The sequence below is a fragment of the Athene noctua genome, chromosome 28, assembly GCF_965140245.1.
Source record: "Athene noctua chromosome 28, bAthNoc1.hap1.1, whole genome shotgun sequence".
In the NCBI taxonomy this organism is placed as follows: domain Eukaryota; kingdom Metazoa; phylum Chordata; class Aves; order Strigiformes; family Strigidae; genus Athene; species Athene noctua.
This window is the reverse complement of record NC_134064.1, coordinates 1,753,304-1,773,021: the sequence shown is the minus strand read 5'-3', so window position 1 is coordinate 1,773,021 and position 19,718 is coordinate 1,753,304. Positions and strand designations below refer to the sequence as shown.

General features: G+C 40.8%; 2 protein-coding genes and 1 pseudogene across 3 annotated transcripts in view; all 3 read left to right on the top strand.

Annotated features, from left to right (window-relative positions):
- The first annotated feature begins 226 nt into the window (after positions 1–226).
- LOC141971182 (gastrokine-1-like) lies at positions 227–3,669 on the top strand (annotated as a pseudogene).
- Positions 3,670–7,707: 4,038 nt separating this feature from the next.
- On the top strand, positions 7,708–12,630 carry GKN1 (gastrokine 1). The gene is made up of 6 exons (XM_074928345.1): positions 7,708–7,719; positions 8,320–8,373; positions 8,742–8,882; positions 9,101–9,211; positions 11,200–11,338; positions 12,536–12,630. The coding sequence occupies exons 1-6, from the start codon at positions 7,708–7,710 to the stop codon at positions 12,628–12,630; spliced, it is 552 nt and encodes a 183-aa protein (XP_074784446.1).
- A 6,287-nt stretch (positions 12,631–18,917) lies between these two features.
- The window catches only part of ANTXR1 (ANTXR cell adhesion molecule 1), a 110,010-nt gene continuing 109,209 nt past the window's right edge, over positions 18,918–19,718 (top strand). For both annotated transcript variants that reach the window (XM_074928479.1, XM_074928480.1), the window contains exon 1: positions 18,918–19,133. In XM_074928479.1, the coding sequence (XP_074784580.1) occupies positions 18,982–19,133 (152 nt within the window). In that variant the 5' untranslated portion in view covers positions 18,918–18,981. The remainder of the gene's footprint in view (positions 19,134–19,718) is intronic.

Genomic DNA, 19,718 nt, shown 5'->3' with positions numbered 1-19,718 from the left:
TGAGTATTTTCTGGCGCCTAGCGAGCTATTACTGACTTATGCAGGGATTACAGAGTGAAAATGCCAAACAGGTCAGGACCACATGGGTGAAATTTCACTTTTGGCAGTAATTTCATTCTGTATGCCTACTCAAACGTGAAAGAGAGAAGCTCTCTGTTGCAAGGGCAATATTCTCTCATTCACAACTCAGATGCAAGTCAACAGTCTCAGCAAGTTATATAAGGTTATGGTGCAGCTGCCTGATGAGAGCGTAGGAGAAGAACCAGGAGACATGAGAGACTCCAAGTGCATGACTGTGAAGCAGGGGTATATGTAGCAGCCTGAAATTGTGGCAGAATAAATTCCAAAATGTTAGTTCTACATACCCGAGTCACACTCGGATCTTTCTCATAAAAATCCTCCTTTGAAGTAGATGAAATTTGTGACTGAGTCAGTATTAGAGGGATTGTTTCCAAGAGAATAATTGTTCACAGTTATTATTATTCCAAAAGGATTTATCATCATAACAATATTAAATCTCTCAAAAATATATCAACAGTAGTTTTAATAAATCTGAGCAACAAGTAGCATGTGAATCACTGAAACTGTGTAATTGTATCGAGGGGTAACAAAGTGTTTAACATTACATTTTTCTCTACAAAAATGATTGTGCCTACCTTTATACTATTAGCCCTGTATTCAGAGGCATGAGATCTGCTCTGAAGACGCTCATGTTTCTGCTGTGGCCCGAGGACAGAGCTGTACTGTGCACCCATATTGCAACTCTCCAGAATAAGTGAATGCACGTGGATGTTGCAGAGATCAGCTCCATGTCTGAAATCAAAAGCTCAGGGTGAAGAGTTCACTGTTTTAAACAAAGTATTTCAGACCACTTTCTTTCCAAGGAGTTTACTGAACTGGGGCTGGACATATTCTAAACCCCACTGTGTTTAAATTATCTTACCTGTGCAAAGTATACTGCTGAGTAATTTATATGAATAGATGATCTGATGTAAGCTTATTAACAAAAAATTATTCTGCGTATTTAAATACTCCTCAGCTAGACCCCACTTCAGAAAAGTGCTGAGCATGTACACAAGGTTGACCAGCAAAAAATTATTTTAAATTATTATTCAAAATTATTTTAAGACAGCAAACAACTGGATGCAAGATAAGCAGTCACAACGTTAAAGTGGTGTGAATTTCAAATGTTCATTGCAGATTGTGATTGCGTCTCTTCTTGGACTTTTCCTGGCTCCAGCTCATGCTGATGTGGTGAGTACACAGCTACGTGCAGTTCAACCCTGCTGCCATAAGAACTAGTGGTCTTTAGCTACAGCCTCTGAAGAGTATGTGCTTCTGAAAATAAAGCTGTATTTTAAAGCATGATACTTAGAAATAACTGCATTTTTTATATATACCAAAGAAAATAGGTCAGTGCTTGATATAATATCAAGGGGAAAAGACAGTTGCTAGATATGAAATCCACAGTCTGTCTTGAGATTAGCATGAACACTGTGAAAATAACTCTGTGGAGAGAAACACATGCAGGATCAGACTACAAAACTCAGCAAAATACCGTAAATAACCCCTCTGCCTGCAACTTTCCTGCTGGAGAAAGAGCAATAAGGAATTCTTTTCGTTTTCCTAGAAATTTTTCTTGTAAGTTTGACTCTGAAAATCCAGTTTAGTGTTTAAAGGAAATTCTCCAGGGTTTAAACGAAACAATGTTCATTTCTTCTCCTGTATGGGGCAGGGGGAATAGACCTGTACTGTTAAATCTTGTCTGTCTTCCTAAGGTGGATGCTTCAGACAGATGAAAGCCAGGGCTAGATAAAGCCCAAATGTAAGGTCTGACACAACAGTACCAATGGCTTCCCAGCCTCCCCTCTAAGGCCAGAAATCACCTCCCCTTTAATCTCATCTCTAAGAGCAATAACTTCCTAAAACGTGGTTACTAGATCCATAGCTTTATTGAGTGAAAGACTACTGGGAATCCACAAACTTCAATCCTTACCTCCTTTAATCTTTTTCAAAACTCAGAATAGCAACGAAAAGGGGTACGACGATGAAGACTCTGACCTCGAGGTCCGCTCAGACTCAAGGGAGAGCTCTGAGGCCTTGAAAACTGTCTGGGACATCAAGACTGTAAGTGGCTGCCACCGTGGCACAAAAATGAAAAATAACCAAAAGATTTTTGAGAAACACCTAAGCCTCAACAAAACTTAAGATTTTAGATATACTTAAAAATGTTCTTATTTAACCATTTTATTGTTTCTGCTGTTACTCTGCACTGACATTTTCAGCAGTGAATTCCTTCACCTGACTTCAGCAGTGTAACATATCATACATGTGGCATTACTGGAGAAGACAATTTACCTTTTACCAAAGTCCCTTGTGATTCTCCATGAGACATCTACCTAGACAATATAATTGAAAAAATTTAAAAAACACTATTTTCCTCCCCTATGATTATTTGTACTGTATAAAGCTTTTTTTAAACTAGTGGTTCTCTTTGGCAATCTGCTTATCCCTCACTGTATATTGTTTGCAACAAAAAGCTTTTTTTTTTTAAATTTTAACAGGGCTATGCTGCAACCAAGGTATTGTCAAAAAACAGCTGCATCATTGCTAAGATAGACAAAAATTTTTTGCTTGATCAACAGTTTCCTGCACAACCTCAAGGACAAAAGGTAGGATGGTGACTCAAAGTGGTGAGAAAAGTAATCAAACGCCTGTGAAAAGCATTCATTCCCTACCCACAAAGTAAAGGGTCCAAGAACTGAAGACAAGTTTCTCAGCAGGGCTGAGTTCACTATTTCAAATGTTGCATTGCACTTGAATAACCCCTTCTCCTTTAGCAAAGATGTGCGTACAGATCCAGAACTCCATTTTTGGTTTTTCTAAATGCTGTTTTCTGGGTTTGATTCTCTGATGCTTAGGGACTGAGACCTTACCAACTGCCACCCAGAGAGAATCGCTTCATTATCTCAACGAACAGCCTGCAAAGCTTGAGCCCATATGGAAAACGCATTCAAGCTCTGTGCAGAGGAATTCCCTCTTACCTTGCTTACCGAGCTGCTGGTGAGTATACCAGTAACAGTGTTTTGTATTCCAAAATAAAGATTAACAAGATTACACATAAGAATTAAAAAGATTTAAGTGAGATGAGCAAGTTAATTATTGAAATCCAGTGGTTTTCTACAACTTTTAATAAATCAGTGAATGCCTACATAAGGAAAGCAGCAGGTCCGTCACTCTTCTGCATGGAGACCAGGCTTTTTCAGGAAGGTTTTGGGCTCTAGCTGTTGACACAAGTCTGAATTCTGTAGGCAACTTCATGCATATACAACACCTAGCTACCACAGGTCCTGCCACAGCACAATTTTGAGATTTAAAACCTAATTTGCCACTTAGATTTGTCTAAAAAGACTGCACTAACAGTTGCTTGTAGTGTAAGTTTAGAAAGACACAGCTCAATTTTTAAGTGACATTTCCTGGTACATTTCCAACAGTAAGTTGAAAAAGTTTCAGCTACATTGTTTTCTTATTTTCTCAGTCCAAATCTAATCAGTTTTCCCTTTTCTTGCAGGATCAAACTTCTTAGAGGGAGATGTTTCATGCTTGGAAGTTAGTATTTATAAACAGCCAGTCCGTTACTGTGATTAATTATTCCGGATGAAGTTTTGAGGAAGAAAATTCATAGAAATGTGTACCCATGAACAAGATTTTTCCTCTTGATAATCTTCTCTTGATCACATTTTCAATCACTTATGTCTCTTCTGATCTGTGTGGAAGTTATTGTGCTTCAGTAAAATTTATCACCAACCTGCATTGGTCTGCGCTGTATTTTTACAAATCCTTTTAGAAAGTGCAAGCAATTCCAAAGACAAGTTGCTGAACTAGTGTTCTTGCAAAATCCCGGTTTTGGCATTTAAACTTCATCCTGTACAATTTCCCAGTGAGATTTTACATGCTGCCTTAAGCAATTATTCTTCACTACTCAAAGCAAATGGTGCTATACCTACTTCATAGCCATATTTAAGGTAATATGGTCTGAAGTCCAGATTTATAGAAGTAAGCATATCTGAGTTATTTTTATTTAACTTCCCATTAACATACTAAGTTTTATTTTAACAAACTAATGTTTTATTTTAAAAACAAGTATTGCAATGCAATATGGCCAATTACAAATAAACAGATGCGCTATTGCTGTGATCAACGCAGAAATCAAGCTGTGACCAACAGAATTGATAGGTGTATTAAATGCAGTTTGGAGTTGAAAACAGATGTTACTTAACAATGTTTGATAAATGTTTAATGTGGGAAGGAAAAAAGAGTCAAATTATAGTTAGACCAAAACTAAGGCAAAATGGCTGGGACTAGTTTGTCTAAAACGATCACTTTAATAACAGTCTGCCTGGAAAATACCAGAGCTTCACCCTCCCTCCTTGCTCAGAGGCCCTTTTATTGGAGTTTGAAAGGACTTACTCTAAGAGTCACTACATCCATGCAGGAACAGTCGAGGGTTACTCTGAATAAAGGATGCAGCAGCCTGTTCTGTTCAGGAAAATGTTTTTGGGGTCTTTAATAGTTAACTGACATTAAAACCAAAGCAAAACTGCATCCAGAAGTATTGTAGCACCTCTAAAGAAAAGCAACATATGGTATTTAAAGAAAAGTTCCTGTTTGACTTGCTTGGGGTTTCTGGGCAGAATCTCCTCTCCTTTTCCAAGTTTACAGTGCATTTTCCCCTTCAATAAAACAGGCACAGCCCTCTTCACTTATCTGATCGCATGTCACTGGGAAATGTCTTTCCAGTGGCCTTTGAGCCCTTGAAAACTATGGGCCAGACTCTGTAACAGATGATGATTTAAAGTCCCCCGAGGCAGCAGGGATCAGACCCAAGCACTGCTGCGTACATCAGGCACCCCAGCGCCACAGCACAGCCAGCAGAGCTCAGCAGCCTTGCAGGGAAACAGGGACACCCTGCGCCGGGCTCACACCAGAGCCCATCATCCCCCGGGCAGGGAATACCAGGGCACAGATGCTTCTGCGAGGGATGCCAACTGCTCCAGTACCATCTTGATTAAGGCCAAAAGTTCTTCAAGAGGCCACAAAACATTTGCAGTGAGATCCATCTTCTGGCAAAATTAGAGAATCACAGAATCGTCGAGGTTGGAAAAGCCCCTGAAGCTCCTCCAGCCCAACCATGACCCTCCCCCTGACCGTTCCCAACTCCCCCAGATCCCTCAGCGCTGGCTCAGCCCGACTCTTCAACCCCTCCAGGGATCCCGGGGACTCCCCCCTGCCCTGGGCAGCCCATTCCAACGCCCAACAGCCCCTTCTGCACAGAAATCCTTCCTAATATCTAGTCTAGACCTTCCCTGGCACAATTTGAGGCCATTACCTCTTGTCCTAAACTTTACTTTAACTTCATGCACATTGATTCCTATTTTTAATACAGCATTACATATTATGATGCTTAATACATCTCTGAGTTTTTTATTATTCCATGAAAAGCTTAAATTAACCATATCTCCTACAGAATTGATTCAAACTTTACAGAAGACAGGGAACTACTACTGAACCAATAACTATTTTTTTTTTCCAGACCCAAGGAATTTAATTGCAGTATTACATTCTGACAAGTCTCTTGCTCTAATTGGGATGTCATTACATTTCACAGTGTTCATTATTCAAATTTAAACTGATCCAGGTTTAGACGGATCAGGAAGAGATCAAGAGCCAAAAAGAAATTGCTAAGCAGAGACATGAGAGCAAAGGCTCCAGTGAACCTGAAAAGACACCAATACGTGGCTCTCAAAATGTCCCCGTAAGTACAGAGATCTATAGGTAACAGTGCAGAAGGCTGGAGTTGCTTATTTTACAAGAAAAGATCCTTCTCAACAAGAATGAGGCCTGACCTTTATCACTCGATGCAATTTCCGTGATCTGTAACAATCACTGTGGTAACCTGAGCTGTCTTGAAAATACCAGATCTTGACCTTCCCTAATTTAATTAAAATTGTAATTTAAATTCTGAGGGCCACCCATCAGCATTACAAAGTGACACGATTTTATCCTAAGTCCTGCTGCTATGTTTTTCTCTTATCCCACAGCAAGCAGAAACACTTGAAAACTCCTGAAAAACTTTATTGACAGCAAAAAAGTTCAAGAGTGACTTGAGCATAATCAGAAAGCCATAATATAATCTAGTGAATGTATTTGAATACCCTCATGTATTTTAAGACAAATTCAGGATGCTGAACCTGATTTGTGAGGGAACTTTTTTGTTTTTAAACACAAAAATGCATATTCTCATCTGAGACACTGACAGCGGGCCTAACACCAGTCTTTCACGAAAAAATACTTCACAGCTGTGAATTAATAAATCTGGAAAGGCACAAGAGTGCCAGGGCAGCTGCCCCGAGGCCACTGGGGCAGAGCAGGCGCGGCCCGTGCCGCCGCCGCCGCCTCGGCGGGTTTTCCCGCCGTTTTTCCCGCCCGCCGCTCCTCGCCCATCAGGCGCCCTGTGGCGCCTCACACCCTCCCGCCCGCTGCTTCTCCTGCCCTCCGCCTCGGTTCTCCCGCACCTGAGCAAAAGCAAGCTCTCTTCTTTCTTCAGCAAACGGTTCATTCCTGTCGGGCTGCGTAGGGGGGTTTCTCCACGTTTCTCTTCGTTTTCTGTTTTAATCTCCCCGCCCCGGCGCTGACCCCGCCGTGCAGCCTGCCCTCAGAGCCGGTGCGCAAACCTGGGGTTGTTCACACAAATCCCTACAAGCGCTGCTGCTTGTAAAGAACCAAGAATATAACCACCGTTTTGCATAAAAGTATGTACCAAAAAAAGTCCCTTTGGACTTACATACTCGAGTCAGTGAAAGATCATAATTGAATTTCATACTGCACTTGCAGCACTGGTTAGAAGTTATTTTTATGTATTAAAAAACCCTTTAAAAAAAAATAATGTTTAGGATTCCAGTTGAAAAGTAATACTGGAATCGTAACAGTGATTCCCTGCCACAGGCTCAGGTTGTGCACACACAAAACTGAGCAACTTGACACAAACCCCTGATATTCAAAACCCTCCCTAACTGAATCAATCACCTCTTTCAATAATTATTTGCATCACCACAGAAAAGAAGCTGAGGCAAGGTGAAAAAAATTGTTGCCACCTAAAATAACAGAGAGATATTCACAGACTTGCACATACATGTAATATTTCAGCTTGAACTGCCAGTTTATTGTTAATTCAGTGGCGATATTGTACTTGGGCCATATATTTTGGTGGGCCCTATGGTTACATGGTAGCATACAACATGTTTTAGAAGGTACAAAGGCTCATATTTTGTCTACTGCAAAGCTTTTTATTTTTTTTTTTTTTTAAACCCTAGGCTATCTCTCCTCTTAAGTTTAATGTGAATTTTCAAAAGTAATTAGTACATGTCAGAAAGTTACTATAAAACATATGTAATTTTTCACTGCAAATGGATTCTTATCTGATAATTATCAGACTCTGGCAGTTCAAAATTTGCAGAAGCACAATCTCCATATTTATGAAGTACTTAGAGCAGGAAATAATTATCAGTGACATGCAGACAGGGATAAAAATTACAAAATAATTTTATTTCAACACTTAATTGTTCCACACCTAATTCTGAAAGCGTATATAAGGTGGACATTCACGCTGTTCATTCTGCCTGCGCTAGCATCAGCTCTGCAGTCAAGATGAAACTCACTGTGAGTATGCATGCTTTTTCTTCTTATAAACTAAAACTTTGACTCAAAAACATTGCCTTTATCTCTCAGAAGTGCCTATGCCTGTCTATAGCAAAAGGGTGTTCTCTGGGGAGATTTTTCTCCTCCAGACTGAGCAACTTGGACTCTATTACCCTAATCAGATGAAGATGTAGGGATTTTTTTAAAGGCTACCTATACATTATTCAATCTACAGGAAGCCCAATCCATGTCCATTTTCATCAACGCTTTTGCAAAATTGTAGCAATGCGCTAATGGATCAAGCACTTTCTTGTAATGCCTAAGCAGAAGAAATTTCAATTCCTTGTCATTCTTGTAAAATACCTGTATATGCCTATGCAGGTCTCAAGAACCTTCAGATTCAGTTCTTAAAAAAGCAGCCTACTATGTGTCTAGTTTGCATTATTCTAGGATAAAGCAAGGATGACTCACTTTAGATGATTGTAATTCCAATATGAAAGCAAAAAAGTATCCAAGGAGTACACTTAAACAGCAGATTAAGAAAAAGGCACTAGGATTCTCATGACCAGATTTGTCAGACAAGACCTGCAGTTACACTTTTCTCCTAATTTTTCATTTCAGATTGTGACTACCGTCCTTCTCGGACTCTTGCTGACCCCAGCCCTTGCCGATGATGTGAGTATAGTGACCAGGTTACATATTGCTGCTGTTTCTATATTCCCTGCTTCTTGAGTTTTCCTTGTTTCTTTCCCCATACCTTTGGAGGAAAAGAATCTAAAAGTTGTTTCACACATAAAACTCTAAACCCACCAGATAACAGTTGTGAGATACAGAAATTATTCATTGTATCTATTAAAAGAATTCTTACGGCTACTCCAGAATGCTGCAGCCTTAATTCTTTATCATTTTGAAAATACTGTGGTCACTAAAGGCACTCCCTGTGGGCCAGCATTTATTCTATTATAGCAATGATTTTCTAAAGCTTTGGGGAGATAACTAACTAACCTAAAATTAAACAACACTTTTAGACTTTCCTTTTTTAGTTACAGGGTGGAGCGCTAAGCAGGAAAATCTCCATTACTGGAGGCTACCAAATTCTGACCATCAATAAGCAATGGCACGTGGCAACTATCGAGGAAAAGAGCATCCACAGGTCATCAAAAGTCGTTCTGAACTATGATATGGTGAGTGGCAAGAAACATGCTTTTTCAGAAAAGGTACAAGGAGACTAGCTCCTACAAAGCTGACCAAAATACAGGATTTGTTTCTTTATTCTTAACCTTTTGAATACAAATTTTGAGGTAAAAATTATCTGTGTTTATTACTTTTTTAACACAGACTTTATTCCAATCTTAATTATTGAAAAACTGAATTCCTAGTTGTCAATAACTTTATTTTACAGGGCTTTATTGGAACCAAAGTGATGCCAGAGAAAACTTGCTTCGTTTCCCTAATGGACAAGAAGGAGATACCTAGCCTTGATGAACTTCCCAGACTGGCTGAAGAGAACAATGTAAGATTAAAAAGTAGTCATTACTTGTAAAGTCAGATATTAATGCAAAGTAAACTGATGTCGGACAGATGGCTATTTTCAAAAGCTTTTAAACCAACAGTTACTTTAAAAGTCATTTAGATCACACCATTGATTATGAAGTTGTATCAATTTCAGTGACATTTTACATTAACATAATTTGAAACCATAGAAAAGATGGAATACCCTGTTTCAGATGCTTGCAGTGAAGGGTTTTCCAGTGTTTTAGATAATTTAGATTATTTTTGTAATGTTTTAAAAGATTTTTTATATTGACTGCTTTTTAATATTGCTTTATGTTTAGAGATTTTAGATTTTTGGCATGGTACTCTTCATAATCTCATATTGTTTGCAGGCTAAAAAAATATTTTTTTTAGGCAGCTCTAGTTGCGGAAGAACAAATAATCCAGTAATGAGGGAAAAAAGTTTAAATAAGATTTCAAGCTTTCAAAACTTTTTCAAAAGAAGTAAGCACCATATTAGCATGAGTTCAGGCCACAGAATTAGCACAGGCATTTTAAAATTTATGTCAGCATTCAGCATACTAACCTTCTGTAGACACTGGCTTCTCTTGAAGTCTGAGAACAGAGTCCTGATAAAAATCCTGGCTTTAAAGGGCAAGAAGGCATGGTGAGGAAGAAAAAGGAGAGAGTTATCTAAGCACAGGCTTTTGAGCAAAAACTTTGACCTGTAGCTAGTTCCAGACTTGCTTGTACTAAGGGGCATCTCTGTTCCCCTGAAGCTTATCTCGACTCCTTGCTTACCAGCAAGAAGGCAACATATTGGAGTGAGCTTTCAGGAACCCTTTGATAAAATTCCACCATAATTTTGAAAGCCTGTGTCAATCCCAGTCATCCCTGCTAAATGTGTCTTTTACCCCAGAGTTCATCAAGCTGTTTCTTGACTGCTTTTTCTTTCTTGAGAAGATGAGATTTTCACAAGTGGCAGGATTTTGTTCTTCTGAACAGTAATGTAGCTTGGGAATTTGCCGTGGCGATGATTTTTCAAAAGAAAAAGTGTAGGTGCATCCTTCTCCAGCTGTGTTTTCTTCAAGGAAGTTTAGGTTTGCAGGCTGCTAAGGAACGGTTTATATTAGGAAACCTTCAATGGCATTAAGTATTTTTGGATAGCAATATCTAAAAATAGTTCTGAGTCATTTCAATACAAAATCACATTTTTCATTTGGGGACACTGCTTTGCAGATGCCATTGTTCAGACCTCCATTTTCCTTCAGGGCGTAAGAGGGCCTCTCCACATTCAACAGCCTTTCCTCCGTATTAATTGCATGAGCCAGAACAGGAGTCCTGTGGCTGCAGCTGAATAATGAGATACAATCTAGGCTTCCTGCTGGTTTGTAAGAGAAAATACAGGCACCCAGACACTTTAGCCAAATGACAAAGCACTCAAGTAGGAAAATATGTTTGAAATTCATTGGAAACAAGGCACTCTGGAGCAGTTCAGAAAAAACGGTCCCACTTAAACCCTCAGCGTTCTCAAAGAGGTCATAAGCACTACTTGCAGATAACGTTAGTGTAAAGGTACCTGCCAAGCATTGCTAGTGCCCTCTTTGGCTCCCATTTTAGAAGACTGAATGAATAGACTTATCCTTCCATGCTTCCAAGTTACAGTCTCAGTACCTCTAGGGTGAGGGGTTAGTAAGTGACTGAGAAAATAGTTTTATAGGAGGCCTTGTGTTAAAATACTGACTGCACTACTCTTCTTGTTCAGCTGTTTGATTGAGTTTCCAGTTCTCTTTAGCCTCCCTCTACCATGACTACCCTAGAAAGATCTGCCACAGGAGCTGTCTGCGATGCTCGCTGTGTCCATAGTCACTCAGTGGATTAAAAGACTGTACTAAATAGTTTTGAGCAAAGCAGCAAGCACCAAGTCATCATTCCAGAAATAGGAATATGCATAGCGTTAAATGGATGGAGGCACTGATCTGATGAATGATGTTATTTGCTGTTTAGAAGTTGCAAATTCAACAACAAGCTATAAAGGAGCTCACATACATTGTCAAGAGACCTGTCCGTGACCTCAAGTCTTACGGACCAGACATCTTCGCTATGTGCAGAGGATTCCGAACCTTTGTGGCTACTGAAGTTCACAGTAAGTGCAAGCAAATTAATTCTGCCTGTAACTAACCAGGCATTTTTTTTCCCTTGGGCAATAATACACAAATGCTGCTGTTCCAACTAGAGACAGACACAAATCAACTTCAGGAGTTGCAGAAAGAGATTCTTATTTCTGCAGATGAGGATTAAAACAGTATTGAGTCACCACCTTCATAAATTATCTAATCCAAACCCTTGCTACTCCTTTCAGTAAAGTTTAAGGTGGCTTAAGTTTTGGCACAGAATTTTGCAGATTGACCTCATCTGTAATGCCAAGGTAAAGAAAAAAGGTAGTCCTAAGAACCACTATCCTTCAGTTTAGAGACTGCTGATAAGTTAATGAGAAATCCCACCAAACACTTGTGTTTCACAATACTACGCCAAGTTGTTTCATTCCCTGTAGGTTTTTCAGAGGTGGAAGGATCCCATTACCTAGGAGTTTAGTGATCTGCACTCCATAGGAATCTTCAATAATGGCAAAGCCTGACAGGGCCTATAAACTAGCACTAGCACAGCAGTATAACACACAGTAATACAGCCTAGGGGGTGTAGTAGTGCCCCTCTGTACTGGAAAAATCAAAAGAACGTTAAATAGCATGTCTTTGTGAGGGATCATTTCTGAGTTAGAGATCCAGTTGCATTGGGTGACTACGAAAGAATCTTTCACTCATACATGTAAAATATTGCAGCAATTATTAAAAACATTTCTTGCTCAGAGCAATAAAAACACACTGTTGACAATGTCAGCTATTGCTATGGAGACCAGTATAAGCCAACTGTCTTGCTGTGCATGCCATAATCCTGTTTTGATCACTTGCAATAGAATTTCTCGTGGGGAAAAAAGACATTCTTTTAAAATATATATGAAGGAACCAAGTTTTACTCAGAGCTAATCCTGAAGCACCAGCAAAGTACTCTGAGCCTTACTGCAAGCTGTCTGCAAACCCTGCCATGACAAAGATGCTCTACAGATCAGGCATGGGATGCTGCGTTCTGACCCAGCACTGTTTCCCCCTACTCGCTGCTTGCGTTGCTTTGATAATGGCTTTGGTACTCGAGATGGCTCAGTTTGATCAAAAACACAAGTGCAATATGCCAGATATTCAGGGCTGCCAATGAATGCACTGATCACTTAACACCATCTTAGGTATTAGCTCATGGTATATTTTTTTTTCTCCTCTTGTTTTTAAAGGACCTGACTTTGTAGGTCATCAATCTTCATGCGTTAAAGTTGATGTCCTGCAACTTTTCGACCTTAAGTACTGTCGTGCCAATATCAAGTCCTGAAAACCCTGCCTTTCTGGAACCAAGTACGGATGCTCGATACCAATCCCGATGCTGTTCTTCCCTGGCATCTCCTCTTTTGAGAGTTTCGTTCTTGATAATTCAGATGCTGAAACAGATCAATTGGTGACCTTATCTTTCAATTAAAGATCTTTAGCATATATTAACTCTGGCTAGTTTCTCATTACTATACCCTTCATCATCTCTGAACACATCCCAAAAAATACTTTGACTGCATCTCTTCTACCCTCTGGACCCCTTCAAATGTTCTTTTACAAGCCTGCTCTTAACGCAGGGCACACCCATAGAGGTGGGCAAGTGTCAGAGGACGTACATTACAAATAAGGTTTACAGAGTCCAGAGCTTCCTTTCCCTTTTCAGGGAAAGATGCCTCACATTAAAAATCTTGATTCATGTGGCATGAAAGGTAGAAAGAAAGAAGGACAACACAACAAATTTGCCTTTTTTAGGGGAAGAGGAGTCTAATTTGTAGGATTTACAGAGTTGTTCTGTTCCTAAAAGAGAGTCCTCCATTGTTTCCAGTGCATAGCGAGGACTGGCAAAAGGCTTCACACTGAACACTCAGGTGGATGAAGCTTTACTTCAAAGATACATACACAATACAAACACAATTATTGATCCACCTAAGACAGTGCAAGATTCCCAGCTGTCTCCTCCCAGATGCCTCTAACTCAGCCTTGGAGATGCAAGAATAGCAGGTTTAGTTTTCCTTCCTTAACACTGCAATGGCACTGCAAGGGGAGGTAAGACCTACTCCATTTATAAATGCCAGGGACATGTCAAAAGAGTCTTTGCGCTTTCCTGATAGCTAGTCCTGGGTTCTCTGTACATCCAGTCTTCCAGTAGTGCAAGTTTGACATGAACCAAGCTAGGGATACAGTCATGTTTGTGCTGAATTCACCAGGGCGTGTGACAAAGTGTTGGTGTCAGATTTGTCAGCTCTAGGCTAAAGATGAACAATCCACTATCTGTTTTGACCCAGGATGAAGCTTGCAGTTACAAAGTTAACTTTTTCTTTTTTTTTTTTTTTTTTAAACAAACGGGGATTGGAAGGATACATTTATCTTGGACTGTTGCCACCTAACAACAACTTCCCCCTCCAATCCTGAAGTGGACACCCAGCCACAAATGTCTTACATGGTCAAGCCCCTTGTCAGGGAGAAGAATCAAAACTTTGGACAGTAAGAAGCATTTGAAAGTAGGGATGTTCAGAGGGGAATTAAAGTACAATTTTAAAAAAAAGAGTAGGGCTGTTAAACACTAAAGCTTTAGCAAGACGAGGTCTCTATTGCTCAGAAGTTTAAATTCAAGTTTGAGTATTTCCTCTGTTCTAATAAAAATGGCAGGATGCCCTGTGTCATCCAAGTCTGTCTAAGAAGAACACCAGCCATGCAACGTCTCTCAGTTTCTATTATGCTCTTACGGATCTCCAGAGGCTTTATTCTGTGGCAGTTTGAAAGGATATGGAGTTCACTTAGGCACATCTCAGGCAAAAGCATCTGAATTATCTGGATTAGCCCACATCAGTCCTAGCAGAGGAGAGAGAGACGGTAGTTTGTTGCTGTTAATCTCCTCCTTTTTGGTATTACACAAGTTTAATTCCTTTATACACCATCAGTTCTCGTTTTGCTCAAGCTGAGGCAAAATATGACAGAAAGAGGCAAGAATTGAAGTTCAGGAAGGATTTTAACTTTTTTTTTTAGTCATTATACAGTATCCTAACAAAAACTTTCAGCTCTTGTCATGTCATACTTTGCCTTCTTATTGACATATTTCTATTTAACTCCCTTTCTAGTAGGGACCAGCAAGAAATTTTTTAGTAGTAGTACATGCATTTTAAATCCAAACGTAGATGAGTGAAAGGGAAGGAAAGCAGCCACCTAACAAACCAAAGACTTCTCAGAAGAAACACAAATACCCTTGTGATGCTTGGAGTACAAGTGATCCGAAGAAACAGAGTTAAGACAAGGCCTCACATAAACCCAATGCTTCAATAGAAACTTTACTGCTTGTTATCAAGTGGAGCTGTTCTGTGTCGCGCTACCCCAGCGCAGAGGCTGTGCCTGCCAGCACGCCCCCACAGCATATGTACACATTCACTTCAGACTGCTGGGATGAGAGTTGTGAGGGGTGAATACAGCAAGAACAGCCTCACTACCAATCCTCCAGCTCATCCCTTCCTCCAGCACTGCTGGAGGTTACTGTAGTCCCGGTGACATTTAACACACAGAGCAGTTCATGGCAGAAGTCTGCTACACCGTAATTTGGGATTTTAAAAAGCCACAGTTGCATCCTGCATACACTCTTCTGCATTTTGTCTCATAAAATCTAAAGCACGTGCTAATAAGTGCACTACTAAAGACAGTACTCACTCAAAGGAGACCTGTAAGCATGACTGGGAGAAGGATAGTTTGGCAACACAGCACAGACTGAAAAGGGAAAAAAGTTCCAGTCCAAACTGCAGTTTGGAGCACATGTCCATATAATTAACCTCTTCTAAAGAAACTTTACAAGGAGGAAAAGGGTCAGTTGAGATACAATGCCTTGCCTCATTGATAAATGGTCCCACCCTCCATGTTTACAGTACTTGGTAAAGCGTGAATCAGACACTGCAAATCCAAGAATGAGGTAGGAATTATTTTTAAACCTGTAGGACTGTGTGAAATGCAGTCAGTAAATCTGGATCTTTCATTCTGTGCAGCTCTGCTCCCTCCTGCTGGGCATGTGTGCTTATCCTTTTGCCTTAAAATGAGCAAACAAAAGCAACATACGTGGAACACTGAGTAGAGGAGGGAAAGCTGTTGGGAATAGCGAAGCCTCATTTACACGACCCTGTTTCCTACAGCACTAACCAGAGGGGTGGGGCACAGCTCATCTGAGTGCACCCCCTGCTCCTAGGCTGGTTTAGGCAGAAATAAAGAAAGACTTGGAAAGCAACTGAATGGCCTTCTTAGATTATAGCAGAATGATTCCCTATACTATATTTTATTTAACATATTACAAGCAATATATTTTCATCTGTACACTTGGCATAATATTCCTCTTCAGGAAGAAATTGCATACATACGCAGAGTTAGCAGCTGTTGTTAAAAAAGCTAGTGGAAGGAACACTAATCACCAGAAAAATAATGCAATACAGCCTTAAATGTTGCAGCAGAGGCACAATAAAAATCAAAGCAGGGCAAAGTCATAAAAGCGAGAGACAAGGGAGTTACTGATCCCTTGAAAAACTGGAGCAATCCAAGGAAGAAAAAAGCTGCCTTGGCCACGGGGTGTCAGCCTGGAGTCCGATGTACAATCGAAACGCCAAGGCACACAGCTCCCACCTGGGGACGCCCGTTGCCGCGCGCCCCAGAAGCCAGTGGAGCTGTGCTGGCACTAGCAGAGCTGTCCCGAATTCACCATTTGAAGGTCCGGCCAGTGAATTTAAGGCCATGTCTACCCCGACAACAGGGAAGTAATTCCTGTACAGTAATAATGTATTTGTGGTGATAACACTGGTCAGCGTAGGCACTTCGTTACATCTCGATTATCCATGCAGACTGCTGGAACAGCTTCCTGAAGTGCCACGGAAACCAGGAAAGGTGATTTTGAGATCATGACAGAAGCCACACAGGTCAGACTTTTTGGAGCCACTGGGAACCACCCCCACAGACCCCCAGGTGAGCGCTCACAAAACCCACAGGATGCCGTCACTTGCTACCTCCTGGGGATCAGCAACACCACGGCTACCACAAACTGAGAGAACCTGCTTCTCCCAAGCTACCAGCTTCAGAAAAAGTCCCATAGATAGGCATAAGGGAGTAGATGCCAAAGCAAGAAAGCCTGCTGATACCACTTCCCCCATATTTACATATGCAAATTCTAATCACAAACCAAGGGCATCAGTTGGAGCTTAATTAACCTCTGAGCTGCTGTGTGCAATTAAAACACCTTACTTCTTGTCTCTTTCACACGAAGAGCACAACACAGCCAGTCTCTCCAAGAACTGTTAGGTCTTTCACACAAAAGCTATAATCTTCACAGTATTTTTGTTCCTAGCATTTTTAGTGAGGGAGGGACAGACAGAAATTTCAACGCCCCCTCCTGTGTCTCATATGAGCTTCCTGTTATGGAGTTGCTCTTCTCAGACTGTTGATGCTGCTGTTACCAGACCATAAACCAAAGGACACGTTCTTAAGATAGGCATATGCAGAGTCTTTTTTTGTTGTTTTTTGTTAAACTCTACATATTTGTTCATCTTGGGGCCAGTCAGAAACAAGTGACAGAGATTATCAGTCTGCTTTTAATCTTTGGACAGAAACAGACCATAAGCTAGTGACAAGAAGATAGTTTATCTGGCTGCAGCAGGAGCACTAGCTGTACCTCAGATCAGAAACTGGCCCCGAGGACTTTTCCAAGATGTCTTAAAAATGGCACATCGGTCCTCAGAGAGGAAGCTTTTCTTCTACTCCTCCTATTTTTACATCCTCCATTCATCTCATTTTCTTTTAAAATACCAAAAAAGAATCCATGGACTAATCTCATTCCTTTCCTTAAGGCAGTACAATGTTCAAATACATACGCAAAACCCACGGTTTGTGCAATTCAAGCTTCCTAGCTATAAAAAGGTTTGCTCCAGATCATACACAGGAAATTTTAAAATTACCAGACCCTACCTTCTTATCTTGTACATGTTTCTGACATCGTGCTTTATTTCTGTTTGTTGTAAAAAGCCTGATACCCTGACAGAGATCCTTTGCCTGTGCAGTAACGAGCTGTGCTATTATTCTCCCTTCAGACTAAGAGATAAATTACAAGACCAACGTTCCCAGCTCCCCTCGAGTTTAGGTATGGAAGTCCAAAATATCCACTACAAAACACCTGGTTCTGCTTCTCTCTAGCCCTAGAGGAGCTTTGACTTCCAAGAGATCTCCACTTCCTTCAGGTCTGATCAGGATTTAGCAGCAGGACGGAAGAGGAACCATTTGCCCAGGTCTGTTATCGCCGTTAGAGGTGATGGAGCTGGTGTATTTGCTCAGCACAGCCAGGTGGGGGAGGGAGAACACTCCCAGAGTTTTAATCGTCAGTGCAGCAAGGTGCCTGACTAATTTGTAATCCAGATGTTTCCACTTCTGTCAAAAGTCTGTTACCATGCTGTTTGTCATTTTCCCTTGAAACTTATCCTGCTGCTTTTCCTTTTTTTTTCCTCAGAGTTTTTGCTTGTGATAAGGATTTTTTAACGGCAAATCTAACTCCTTAATCAATGAGGAGGAACAGCTTGAAAACCTGACCCAGGTTCACTTGTCTCCCCTGTCAGACCTGACCTGCTACCAGCAGTTGGTACTGGGAGAACAGGCGAATTGCTAAGGACGGCCTGAGAGGATTTGAGGGGGAAGGTTGGGAGCCCCTCCTGGGTTTTCTGCTTTTGCTCTTGATGGTGTAATTGTTGCTCTGTGTGGGGAATAATTCTCTTTCTTTTGAGCTGTCCTGCTCAGGTTTTGGAGTTAATGTAGCTGAAGTTACATTTCTTGGAAGAGGGTGGGTTTAGGGGCTAGTGGTTGAAATGAGTTTGCTATGAGTGGTAAGAGGGGGCAGCCTGTTTCATAAGCACAGACATTGGTAGTTCTCCAGTCTGAGAAAATACAAAGTATGAAACTTAGCGTGGTTTGCCACTTTAACTTTTGCGAAGCTGCTCCAAGTTTTGAAAGGTCTTTAAACTCAGATGTTGTTTACGTGAGAAAACAAAGATGTCTCTGCACAGTGCTGTGTGAGTGCTGTAAGCAAAGCGCTTCTGTGTTCATCCCTAAAGCTGCTGTGGTACGTGTTTAGTGTGCTCGCTGCACGAACGATGTGCTTAAAACCAGAGACTCCGGGCAGCTTGAGTTTTCGCCACAAGGTGGCATTCTTTGAGCTTTTTTTGCTAAGGAAAAATAAAACTTACCATCCTTAATAATAACAATAATAATTAAAGGGAGAAAAAACCTCAAACCCTCCCTGTATTTTCTGAAGTCTGTGACAAAGCAAGATTTGTTAGGAGGCTGCTCCTTCTCTTGCAGAACAATGGTGCTGCTTTCAGAGAGCTGCAAGTGAGACAGGGTCAAGTCCCTTTAAAAAAAAAAAGTGAAATACAGTATTGTGCATCTTGAAATCTGAAACCAAGAAACAGAAGTGCAAGGGAAACAAGGGGAAAGTCTTGCTATTCCTGAAGACAACTGTTGCAAGTCGAGTTTTAAGGAATAAAATACATATATATATACATTTAAAGGTCATTGAATGGCTTTTGTGGAGAAACCTGTGAAATAAAGGACCCTTGGAAGAAGAGATTTCTTTTTCTCCTCCTCTCTGGATATAATGGCCATTGCAAAGCGAAGCATCTTGAGATTTGGCTTCAAATATCTCTTCCTAGCAACTTTTATGCTAGCCTGTGATGGACAAGGTGGAAAGAGAGAGAATGGTGGTCCTGCCTGTTACGGAGGATTTGATTTGTATTTCATTCTAGACAAGTAAGTCAGTTCTACTCTGTTCTTTTTCAGAGAAATCTTTCTCTAGGCATGAACTGGAATGCCACATGCTGATACCGTGTGGACGTTTTCTTTGGGTTTTGGTTTTGTAGAAATCACTGTGTCCCAGAGGTACCTGTGAAACTCCTTACTACTCCGGTTTTGGTTTTGTTGGGGTAACTTTTTTGGTAGGTCTAGTATATAATCCCATTGTGTTCTGTAAATTAAATTGTTACAAATTTTGTTGTGGCTGATATAGAAGCTTTATTGTATACTTGACCCTGTAATTTCTTAAAAAAGTGGTTGGGAGAAGGGCAGCACCCTGGTCACCTCTGGTTTCCCTATATGAACCCTGAAGGCTGAGGCACTCATGAAAGCAGGGCTTGGAGATTTATTATTGCAGGCATTAATTCTGCAGCTGAAAACGTGGAGGAAATGCTCGTCTGCCTGGAGGTCTGCTTCTGCACTGCTTGCTCCTTAGCTCTGAACGTTCTAGAGCAGCAACTTGCAGGTGAAGACTGGGCTCTGCGAGGTGGCCGCTCCGTGTGAAAGGGTCTGATTTGGGCTGCTGTGATGGAAAGCAGCTAG